The 12,747-nt window shown below is 37.6% G+C and overlaps 1 protein-coding gene across 2 annotated transcripts in view; it reads left to right on the top strand.

Moving 5' to 3' along the window:
* Window positions 1-12,001, top strand: part of DGKH (diacylglycerol kinase eta) — a 167,225-nt gene extending 155,224 nt beyond the window's left edge. The window contains exons 28-31 of one of the 2 annotated variants that reach the window (XM_042806159.1): window positions 2,639-2,758; window positions 3,111-3,219; window positions 4,612-4,742; window positions 10,821-12,001. In XM_042806159.1, the coding sequence (XP_042662093.1) occupies window positions 2,639-2,758; window positions 3,111-3,219; window positions 4,612-4,742; window positions 10,821-10,910 (450 nt within the window). In that variant the 3' untranslated portion in view covers window positions 10,911-12,001. The remainder of the gene's footprint in view (window positions 1-2,638; window positions 2,759-3,110; window positions 3,220-4,611; window positions 4,743-10,820) is intronic. The other variant, XM_042806160.1, reaches the window with a different exon arrangement.
* Window positions 12,002-12,747: the final 746 nt, after the last annotated feature.

Genomic DNA, 12,747 nt, shown 5'->3' with positions numbered 1-12,747 from the left:
CTCCATCAAACACGATGTTTAAGAAAAAGGCCATTTGGAAGACACTGAGATAATCTAGAGATGTCCATTACACTCATTTGACATCGTGCTTGTTTAGAAGAGAATTTCACAGTCACAATAAGAAGGCAGCCTGGTTAACATCATTGCCATGCATTTTATAAATGTTAAAGCTGTGTGTATGTTGGTCCCTCACTCTACTGAGAGAGAGACAAATGAAATGTAACATGTTGCTCAAAACATCAGCCACTGCCATCATACACTGTTCACCAAATTATCTCTCTGCTTTGACAAAGATGAACATTCTTTCTTTAATATCTTATTCTTTTTTTTTTTTTTTTTTTTGCCTCTTCAATTCTCCCTTACCCCTCTTTTCTGTGATCAAAGCTCCTGATAGCAGTAAATTGATGCCTTTGTTGCATATACTATTTGGTAAGCTTTTTCTTTGCTTGTCACTTACAAGCTCTTGAGTCTGTTATGGCTCGTGAAGGAGGCAAAAGAAATGTAAATACATATACAAGGAGACTGTGATTCCTGCCACCTCCTGTAAGATATAATTAACAAAGTTCATACAACAGTATTAGCTAGATGACATCAAATGATTAATTAGCTATAAATACCATTTTTAGTGAAATGGTAAGATGAGACAAACTGATTTGTGGACTCTCCCAGATAGTTATGGCACGATTTTCCAGTATATTAAGGGAGAAGTATGACAGAATGTTTCACTCCAACTGAATGAAATGTTCTAAGCTCACTGAAATAAAATACTTTCATATTAAAAACTTTGTCTGGAAGGAATTGAAAAAATACTTTATTTTCACTGTTTCATTCATAGTGTTAATTTCCATCTTGGAAATAAGCTTTTCCAAGATATTGTAGGAGGACAATTTAGCCTAAATTGCTGACTCTTCCTTTACCAGAATTGCACTATTGTTTTGGGTTTATTTCAGGAGCAATATTGCCAATGCATACACTGTCTCAGCATCAGATGAGGTTTTTTTGTCCCTAAGCAAAATATTTTCCTTTGACAATCAAGCAATTAGATCAGTGCTTGTTGACAAAGACAGAATTATCTGTTTCATTCGTTTATATAAAATAGATATCTTAAATAATGTCTAAAAAATGAAAACACAAGAAAAGTTGTAACTTTTTCAAAGACAAGTGGGTCTTCCACTGTACTCCAAATTAACTAAACTGTTCAAATTGAAGGAAAAAAAAAAAAAAAAAAAAAAAAGGAAGGCAAAAGAAAGACCAGAGTCTGCTTATGGGCACTGAATTCTGTGAGCTTTAGAAGTGAAAATAACATGATAGCAAGAGGGAGCAATACACTAAACAGCAATATCTTACTAAAGATAGTCTCTCCTTTGAAAGGTGGTAACATACGTGAACTATTGAAGCAAAGGAAAGAAGTTTTTGTTAGGTAGGGTAAATTAATGGGAGCTTGTTGTTGGGGTTTGGTGATAAATTATGTGAAAATCTTTTTCCAGCACTAGAGATCAAAGATTCTCTTACAACTCAATTTTTAAAATGCATTCACTAGGAGATAACTTAATTAGATCTTTTCAAAAGGATATTCTGCACCGCTTTGAGACTACTTTTACTTCAAAGAGAGAAATAGATGTTCTGATTGCTTTATTAGTGATTCCAAGCAACTCATTCCAGGATTCAGCTCTTTACCTCAAAATGGTGTTTCAACAAACCCAGATAAGCCCAAAACAGCTTTGCCAGGTAGCAGCTGCCTGCCTGACCTCTTCCTCACTGGTTCAACTCACACAACACCTGCAGAATAGTTTTCAGTTACCAGGGTTTGAAGGAAAACTGGAACCTCCGTGGGGTTCTCAGAGTGTTGATAGAGCCAAGTTCCCATAGGTCCGCAAGTCCCAAGCTTTCTACACTGCTACCACTTTCTCTTCCCCTTTGGTCTTCACTGATGTCTTTGGCTTTTTGCCTCCCATCTGGGGCTGCAATCATGTCCCTCTTCCATGCCTGGTCCCTGTTCTTCCCACCCTCAGCCAGAAGCAGTGGTTATTGCTCCACGTCTCACTTATTTAGCAGTGGTAGTGCAGGTATTGCATCCCCACTGGAAAACCTTTCGGAATTAAACATCTTTGTTAAGATCCATTTCCTCTTACTTGACCAGGAGAGAGTGATCTGTCATATGAAGACATTTGCAAATAATAACTTGGTCTTACTGCCTTCTATTCCATTGTTTTACACTCCTTTTCATACAAAGTCTTCACAGGCTTTTGCTCTTTTGGTCAGCTTTTAGCTTGTGCTGGTAGTTCCTATTTCTAGCGTGTTCTAGCATTGGTGTTATCAGAAAACTTTTGCTCTGTGAAGACTCAGGAGTGCAGTGAATTAAAACAGTGATCGGCACCTAGGTCCAGCTGGTCTGCACCAAAAGTCTCAGCTGTGTCAGTCATCCTTTTGTGGTTGGGACCATATGAAATTTAGTGTCAGGGTGGTCTGATGCATCTCTGAAGGAAAATCTAATTTTGGAAGATTATTTGTTTTTACCGTTTGTTCACGCTTACCATGAAGTACTTATCTGTTTGTGTGTGGTAACAACATATCTAGATTTAAATGTTATATCTTAATAAAACTAAAAATACTATTTTTCTGGCGTGTTTATAAACAGCAGTTAGAAGCTCCCCATGAAGAACTGCTGTCTGATGCTTTGCACAGTGTGGAAATAGAGTTGAGAAAACTTGCTGAGATCCCTTGGCTTTATTATGTTTTTCAACCAAATGATGATGAGGTGAGTTTCACTAGTACTTCCTCTTTCTAATTGAACTGAATTTTCCTTCAGAAGGGAGGAGTAAGTTAGTATCCCTCATGATCTGGAGAGGCAATTTCAGTAGTGATGATGGGTCATTTCTGTCTGTCGTGAAGAAGCTTCTGACCTTAGGGCTTTGTTTGTGTCCTTTTTGTAAATGTAAAGGTTTTGAATGGTTATTTCATAAATGAAACCGGTATAGAGTTAAACTCTGACATTATTCTTCATGGAATTCAAATTTGGTCTTAGTTTTTTATGAATTGCCATCTCAAGCATGTAATTTAACTGTTGTTTTCTGTTAATTAAAGGTAACTATGTCTCTTCTTTCATGCAGGATCCCCCTCTGGATTATGCTAAAAGAAACAACAGAAGTACAGTGTTTCGCATAGTGCCAAAGTTTAAGAAAGAAAAAGTTCAGAAGCATAAGACCAGCCCTCAGCCTGGTATGTGTTTTGAAATTACAAGAAAAATAGTAGCATTTGGGGAAAATGTGATTTTATGGGTTTTTTTGTGGTAAGAAGTGACATGATGCACTTTACCTAAGAGTAAATTCAAAGTGAAAAGCAACTGAGCTAACTGGCATCCTCATTAGGATGAAGATTTCTTCCAGTGGATTTAGAAAGCATTCAGTAGGACCCCAACACATCCAGGTGAACCAAAGACCTACTGTGAAAATATTTAGACAGTTTTATAATGGGACCTGTGTCTTTGCTGGTGGTTACATTTGATTAACTCATAGCAATACAAGCCATAGGTAAACACGTTGTTTCCCTGTGAAGCTCCAGGTCAGGTTTTTCAGGTTAGTTTCAGAAGGTACACAATAGTTTTTATCACACTGGTTTAATTAACCAGTTATTCTTAAATTTCAGATGGATTTTAAGTTCAGCAAGTGAGACAAATCAAAGAAAAAGTCATGATAGTCAGTATTGACTTTCTAATTAGAAGTTGAACAAACTCCACTCTCCTCTCTTCCCACTCTTATCCATGAACTTACTTAATATTATGTCCAGGAGTTAATCGGTGATCAGATGGTCCTAAAAATGTTTCTACATCTTTATCTTTTTACTGCACAGTTGGTCATGATCTGCAAAAACTTGCAGTTTTTGATCAGACTTTAGATTTCAGATTAGTTTTCAGATTTCACTTCATTGTAAAACTGATCAGCATTGAATGAAGTTGCAAAATTATAGCAATAAGTAGCATAACTTTTTTTTTTTTTTAATATATGTTGTCTTACTAGGACTAATGTGGGCAACTAACCTTAGAGAACAATGTTTTGCAGAGAGCTTCTTAGTGGCCTATGTAACACAGTAGCTTAAAGAATACTTGTTGCATTAATTAAGAATACTAGAATCTGTTAATTAAAACTGGACTTGCTTGCTGCCATTGCTATATTTGAGGTATGGTTGATATTTTAATTTTACACATTAATTAGTTTTTGAAGGCTTCTCCTCTCCCTGGTTGACTACTAATAAATTAATGGTATAAAGCAGATCAACATTAGACTTTGCGTCACTGATCCTAAGATGGTTTAATGTGAATTAGTTGGGACTTGAGGTTTTAAAGGCTTTACTGAAGAAACTGGAGTAAAGCTAAAAGCATGGCTGCAAAGCAAAGAACCCCAACTTTGTTTAGATACTTTCTCATGTTAACTGCTAACCTGTAACCTGCATGTAAAAAGGAAATTGTCAGTTTTTGTGGAAATCACACCTCTAACCTTTCCCTTTGCTAGCACGGCAATTCTACTCTGTTTTCCACTCTCTTTGGCCTAACCTTTGCTTGTGATGCATTTGAGCATGTAGAAATTAAGGGGGTTTTGCTCTTAACTTTGGTAGTTCAAAAATGGGGCACAGATGAAGTTGCTGCTTGGCTGGATCTGCTCAGTTTGGGAGAGTACAAAGAAATCTTCATCAGCCATGACATCCGAGGCTCTGAGCTTTTACATCTGGAAAGGCGAGATCTTAAGGTATTTCCTTTGTGCTACTTTTCTGCTATTGACCATTTTCTTTGACAAAACAACAACCAACTTTTCTTCTTTCCCTGCACTTGTCATGTGCTTGTAGCTTGGCTTACACTGTGCAAATATGCAATAAACTAATATGCGCTGTCCTTTGGCCTGATTTTCTGAAGTGCTGACTTGTACTTGCAACCAAGAATATCTGTGTTATCTGAAATTTCCTTTTTTTGCACTTTATGTAGAATGAAAGCATTATCATTTATGTCAGAAGGCATAGGAAAAGCACGTTTGATATCTTATTGACATCAGTGTAATATAATGTTATCTTCAAGAGCTCACCGTTGCCGTTAAACAGGATCAGTATGAATCAGTTGAAGGTGGTGATAATAATTTTGAATCTATCTGCTGCAAGGTCAACAGTTATGAGCACCTGGCCTGCTTCAGGTGATTTATTCTGTATACATTGGATATAGTGGGTATGAGAGAGATAAGCATCTTAATAAATTGCAGCATTGGACTTACATGGTGTTGGTATTTGTGTGTCAAAGTAGACCTTTGCAACAGGTTTTCTTATCCCTGACAAACCTCTGCCTGATTGTAGCTATATAGATTTTAAAGAGCACTTTCTTTTGACTCCAAAATTGTAAAACTTTCTTCCTCTGAGGTCAGATTGATAAGTTCTGCAGGAGAAATGTTACCTAGCCATCAGGCTGTTATTTGAGCTTGCTGGTCTTTTTCAAGCATGACTTAAGTGCATCCATTATATGTAATAGAGGCTATATCTTTGGGGATTCATTACATTACTTTTTCCGGGAACTCAGTAGTAATGAGCTCTTGATAATGTGTTTTGCAACTGCTTTTAGCACATAACAGAGGAAATAGGATATTGTAGAAATCACAAACATTTACATTTAGAGTGCAAGTCATTGCTCTAGCCACAATGCAGTAGTCTCCAGATAGAGGCAATACTTTCATACACTTTTGTAAAGTTTCTTATATACTGTGAAATCCTGATGTTATAAGGTACTGCTTGCATTGTCTGACTGTTGCAGTAGAATGCAGCTGCTGAAGATGCCTGTGTTTGAGATGATCTGTTTGGCTGTTGTGTATTATTTTACCCCTTGGTATTAGGGCGCCTAAGCTTCTTTCCATGGAAGTTAAATTCCTTTCTTTCGGGATAGTTCCTGACATGGAGGGACAGTTTCAGGACAGTCCCTCCCTGCAAAAAGTTGGAAATAGAAAACTGTCCAAGCAGTCCACCACAGTGTTCCAGTGATGGATCTGCAAGTCCCTGTTCTGAATGGGCACTGAACAAAATTAAAACTTAACTGGGAAACTCAGAATCACACAATGCATAGGTTCGCTAAAATGTTAAGAAATCTTAAAAAAAAAATCAAGTTGTCAAATTTGTTGGCATAAATAATCGTGGGTAAGATCACTGTTAAACTAGACATGGCTTTTGGCCATGCCTTGTTTCTGATGGATACAAATTTGACTGCATGCCCAGAAGACTGGAACTTCAACCAAGTAAATGTCTGCAGCAGGATAATCATCAACGTGTTATCCCTGTTGCTAAGATTCACACTGATTCAGCATAAATAAAGCCCCATCACAGAGGCCTATGCCCTGAAATATCTAAAGGCTTGTCTTAGAGCCTACGGAAAGACAGACTTTTACTGTCCCTCTATATAGTGCTACCTGGAAGCACATTGGAGGTTTTAAATTTCTCAGCATAGCTGGACAAGGAGTTGCTCTACGCCAGTTGCCAAGGGTATATCCTGTGCTACCAGAAGTCTTGCTCTAGAATCACCCCATCTGCTCATTAGCAGATGCTGAGAGCTTCCAAAGCAGTGCTGTTCATAAGGTAGGCCAGGCTTTTGGCCAAGGATGGCTTGTTCTCTGTATAGCAATGCTGATTTTAAATAGCAGAGTTTAGCACTCGTCCTGTTGGTTACATACAGGGCATGATCTCTGCAGGGAGCCAATTAAAGATGGCTCGGGGAGCCTGCAGTTTTCTGACCAGTGTCTTGAATTGGTGACAAGATGTGTAATGTGGAACATAGGAAACGGGGAACACGTCACAAGCTGCCCTGTTCATTTTCCCTCCCTTTGGCTATTGAGGTGTGCAGATGAGTCTTCAGTGCTCTTGCAAGCTATAACCTGTCTACAGCCTCTCCGCCGGTGCAAGGCTTGTGCTTCCTGCCAAACTAAATGGGCTCGACATTGATTCACAAGCTCTTAAGTCACATGCAGTAGATTTACCTCTATTACCTCTCATGTCTACAACAGGAAAAATCATTGCCTGTTTTAATTGAATCCTCTGGGCTGACCTTTCTTTCTGTGGTCAAAAGTAGAGATGAAAAGCAGTACGGAAAAGGATTTGATGAAACTTTGCACGCATCACTGAAACAGATCAATATTTTGACTGAAGAATTGGACACTTCTAATTATATTTCTGCATAGCTTGTGGATTCCGTTCTCAGTTAGCTCTGTGTGGCAACTGGCAAATTGAGAACACCTCCAAGAGGAACCAGATACCTCTCTCCACCCAGTCCCTGCAGTAGTACCCTTTCTCCAGCCTCCTACTCCTGATTTCATTTAAGGGAATCTTTGACTTTTACAGCCATGTGTTTTTCTTTCACTTGATGAAATGCTGGGCAGCGAATTGTGAACTGTGCTATAGAAACTGTAGAAAGCAAGCTTGTCATTACTTTATAAACCTTATTTTACAAGCATACTCACTGAAAACTAGACTCCGATTTTTCTGAAATAAACGCCGGCGTTCTTAGCACTGAGAACCATGTTCCTATGCACGCCACTTCGTAATAATCAGAACTGCAACACGTTTGGTAGGATGAGAATGATGTCTCCTTGGAGCTCCATAACAGTGTTGGTTTCCTTGGGCAGAGGGTTTCCATGCTCCTGTCAGCCTGATGAGCAGTTCCAGTCAAGCTGAAGTCTGTGCTGGGGACTGCGGCATTTCATCTCTGTGTTTCAGCTGCGCCTTTTGAAAAGGTTCTCCCATGGAAAATGTTTTCTAAGATTTGCTAGACTTCAGGCATGCTAGATGGATTTTGACACTGGGAATGCAAGTAGGGTAGGTTTCTCATCTGGAAGATGTTAATATCAATGAGTGTTTATATAAATTGTTTGGCAGTATAACATTGCTCGTATGTTTGGCCAAAATCTGTCGGGCAAACCTGGAATAAATGGGTTCTTGGCTAAGCAGACAGCAGCCATAACATAATGGAGATGAAGAACTCCTGAAAGCTGTTGCAAGAATTTTCATCAGCTTTTTATTGCCCAATCTTTTTTGTTTTTCCTTTTCAGGAGTTTCTGAGCCTTACCTGATGAAGGCCTAAAGATGGGGAAATGGTTAGGGAGAGCAGGAGAGGTGAACCTGTAGTTTTAAGGCCATGGCTGGGGAAAAAGAAAGGCTGTTTTCTTCCTCAGACTCTGGCTAGATGCTTGTCATCAAAACCATGTTTTAGTCAAATTGAATTTTTGTTAATTAGATATCAATTAAATATGGGCACATTACGTAGAGCATGATGAAACTCCTGCATGCACAAAAATGCAGAGATCTTTGGGCATCTTGCTTTTTGAATGGCTCACGGTATGCTGCTGTAGCAGATACTTTTAGTCTGAGATGAGAGAATTTTTGCAAACTTTTCTGCATCAGTAGAAAACTGAGAATACTAGATAGCATCTAGTGTCAGGAATGTATAAATTTTAATTTCCTCCAGACCAAACTGTTACACATGCATAAAAATTCTGAGTTTATCTTGGTAGTTGGGGTTTTTTCCCCTGGCGGTGTGGCAGAATTTATCAGAAGGGTCCCAAAAATTGTGATGAGGCTCTTGAGACTTGCTGTTCTGATCTAGATTACAGCAGCTTCAACTGGAACGGGAAAAAACCTGAAATGTCTTGCCTATGAAACATAGGTGTTGTTGACAATACCTTGTAAAGGTTGGTGGAAAAAGTGGCTGAGATTTCTGGGAATGTCATAATATGATTCTTTCCGCTGATCTTTGAAGTCTGATGGCATCCTGCTATGTTGCTTATCCAACAGAAGTTCTATTCATGAAAAATGTTTGTTCTGAAGAATTTGCAAGTTCTCAACCTTTAACATGTGTGGCTTCCCGTGGTTTGGAATGTATCTTTATAGGTTTTCCCTTATGTAGAATTTTCTCCACAGAGCAACTGGGCTATTTCAGTAGTTTCAATAGTTGTGTGTATTTTTGATTCATTGGAAAATTAAGTTTAGCACAAAAAAAGAAAACATTCTCTGAATCTAAAATGATAGCTATTACTGTCATTGTGGAATGAGTTTAACAACTACTACCTACATCAAATCTCTTAACTTAAAAATTAGTACTACTTTTTTTTATAAGTGAGATGACCATTAGCAGAAACAAAATAAAAATGGATGCGATGTGGAAAATCAGAAGATTTTTTTCAGATAGGTTTATGAACAGCACTTGATTTGGGGACCTGTATGAACATATCTTGAACTCTTTAATGCTGACACCTTTGTGCCAAAGTGCTGTAAAGGATGGACACATATTTGTGGTACTGTTAGTTTTCAACTGAAGAGACAACCAGTTTATTTTTCATCTCTAACATAATCAGAATTCCATCTTGACCCTTTGAAAATTAATCCACCTGTTTAATCTGTGCTCTGCTACCTTTACAATAAAATAATTAATTCAAGCCCATCTCACTACCCCTTTCTTCCTTTGGAGAAATGCAAAATTAATTGCATGCTAACACTTCTAAGTAATATAAAGTACAGATTTTCTGAGGTTTCTGTGGCTGTAGAAAGGTACATACAGTCTTTGTGTAGAGTATGTACAGAATATCATGTATGGTTTAATTTTTCACTCTGAGAATATTTCAAGCTGCTTAATTACACTCTGTTCCTTTTAATGTCTTCATAATGGAAAATCTTCCTATTAAATGAAAGGATTGCTATATTGGAAAAACATATTGTGAAACTTTTCTAAGGTTTTTTTATTTAATTGCAATCTATTTATGTAAGGTTTACTCTTCAAATAACTCGTGTTTGACTCTGCCACTTGCTTAAGATCACTAACATCAGGATTTTAAAGAGTTTTTCAAAAGTGGGTTTTACAGATAAGGGAAGCAGATTTCTGCCAAACTTGAGCTGAAAATTTGTTAGCACAGGTGGGGATCATTAGCACAGCTGGGCATCCCATTCTGCTCCTCTGACCATTTGACCAGTCAAAATTGAAAGAAGATGCTGCTAAAGCTGTTATTAATACTGGAAGAGGTTTGCTGCAAAAACTTCTTGTCTGTTGTCACTCATATGGAGGTGGGTCCCAGAAACCAGCGTTAGAAACATTTTAGCTGGTGTGATTGCTTTAGTGGTGGCTACATGGAGATTTACACTTGTGCTTTTTACATTTTTCTTTGGGATGTGACTGCTATGTTTCTCAGAATTTTTCTTCCAGCTCTCCAATCAGGAAGATCCATGTTAGGAAGCGTAACCTTTTTGGAATGAAAAACAAATGCTTACTTTTTCTGTTGCTCTCTAAAGGGAAGTTGTCCGACATGCCTGTAGCCATGACATCCTCTTTCCCTTGAGAAACGGGATACGTGTGTTTGTTGATTAAAACAAACATCATAGGGCCTCAGATCAAGTGACATTGCTGGACAGAAGCTCTAATCCATCACATCCTACCAAGCATTTGCTGTATTAGAGAGGAGGGGGAGATTGTTCCTTTTTTTTTTTTTTTTTTTTTCTAGAAATTGTGAAAGGTTTTTGTACTTAGAAGTGAAGCAAATTATGTTTTTGACAGATATTGCTGTGCCATGGGTTGTCATTATTGCAGGTAAGTAATTTTTCTGTCTGCAAGACAGACAGGGATTCATTGTATGCTCTAAGCAATTTTTTTGTTAGGCAACATTTGCTGGTGCTGTAGAATCTTTTCTGGTTAACATTGATTGCAATGAGCGGATTTATAGACATCTATTGCATGGCTAGATCATAATCAGTGGTGGTGTTTTTCCCTTTTTGTAAATAAACTTCCTTCTTTTTCTCTTTTTTTCTTCTGATTTCTGTAGGACCTGGGGATAACGAAAGTGGGTCATATGAAGCGAATTCTCCAGGGAATTAAAGAGCTCGGCAAGAACACCCCTTTGCCTGAAGTGTAATTATGCTGGTGCTCTCCCTAGAGAGAGAAGGGAAAGTTGCTGGAGAAGCAAAGCTGTTGCAGGCACTTAGCTCTCTTTGTAGTTTACTCTATGGAAGAATAAGCACTGGTGTTTGTACAGGCTAGTATCTCTGAATTCTTGTATGGTGAAGAGCTTGCTGCAAGAGTACAAAAGGATTTGTGCCAAAAAAAAAAAAAAAAAAAAAAAAAAAAAAGGAAAAGGTAGTATATTCTGCGAAGATGTTTTCTTGATGTGCAAACTTGGCCAGTTCAGAAAAGCACATTTTGGTAAATTGATTGGTTTATGGTGAACTGCACTGATGGGAAAATATAATCAAGAAGTGATTGCTTTGCTTAACATGCAGCTCAGTATGCCTCTCTTTATGCTGCAGCAAGATACCCCTGTACAGCATGAAGTTGTCCGGTTGCCCTTCCGAGGCGTAGCTCCGTAAAACCTCCTGTGCAGGAGACCGAGGGGTTGTGGAGGTTCAACCCACGAACCTAGCAGTGCCACAGGTACCCAGCACTCCCTGGCCACGCAGGAGGGGCAGAGATACCTTGTGATACCGTGAATGCAAACTAAAATGCATGGTGTGCCTGCCTGAATCGTCTGTTGTTCTGTTGCATGACACATCTGATACTTTAAACACTTGAACAACTTTTATATCGGTTTGAATGGGATTTAATTTATTACTACTTGAGTGTCTTTTTTTTTTTTTTTTTTTTTTTTTTTTCCCCCTCCAGTTTCAGGCACTTTTCTATTCTTCAGTGTTGTGTTATGCCTAAAATGTGTTCTATGGCAAAGGATGTGTGGGTGTGGAAACTTAGCATTTGTGCCATATTCAGCAGAATATATGCATTATATATGATTGAAACACTGTATAGTTCGATTTTTAAATATACCATGTACAGAAGGTATATCAGGTAACTAACTTATGAGTATTTTTGAAAGACCGGTACCTCACAAAAATATCAGTTGGCTTCCTGCACGGAACATGATAAAGAATTTTCTCATGGTGCATTTTAATGTAATTATTCTGTTATCTTAAACATCTGTAGCATATTTGAACTTTTAGGCACTAATGGTTTTATTTATTCTAATGTTCAAAAAGCAGGTTGAAAGATTAATTAAAAACTTTTACAGGAAAATTCATTTTATTTATCATACATAAGAAGAATTTTAAAATGTAGCAGCTGATTTGATTTTTGTGGGGTAAGCTTTTACTCATTACTAATTAACTATTAATTTGAAAATGTCTCTGTATACATTTCTTTACAAAGGCATCAATTTGTTTTTTGTCAGCACTCCTACATCAGTAGATCATAAAAATTTAAAAAACAAACTCTAGGGTTTTACACTATGCATGCAAAGATGAATCACATGCAAGACAGTAATCCATGAGTGTAAACAGCTTAAAAAATGAAAACCATCTTTGTTTAGAAATTGTGTTAGACCAGACTTTATAAGGTTATTTACAGTTTACTTAAACAGAACATAGCTTCATAATTGAATTTCCTGGTTAATTTTTCACAAAAATATTAATCTAGTAGAAGATTAATTTGCATATATCTACAAAACAACCCTACTTAAATGTTTAAGATGAGATGATATTGCACCACCTGCCAGAAAACTTGCACAGAATTGCTGTGTTCTTGCTGTTCCTAACAACATGCCATTGCAGCACAAAGAACACTTGGCTCTTAATTGAGTAGCTTTGACATTTCTTACAGGTTAAAGAGTATCCTAATATCTATTTATGTTTTCCTCATAGGCAGCAGAGTAAGGTTTTGTTTGTTTTTTTCCAAAGCTTATTTTCCCCATTTAAAGGGGCCAAGGT

The sequence above is a fragment of the Tyto alba genome, unplaced genomic scaffold, assembly GCF_018691265.1.
Source record: "Tyto alba isolate M040663 unplaced genomic scaffold, T.alba_DEE_v4.0 Super-Scaffold_45, whole genome shotgun sequence".
Taxonomy (NCBI): domain Eukaryota; kingdom Metazoa; phylum Chordata; class Aves; order Strigiformes; family Tytonidae; genus Tyto; species Tyto alba.
This window is presented reverse-complemented; position numbering and strand designations above follow the sequence as displayed.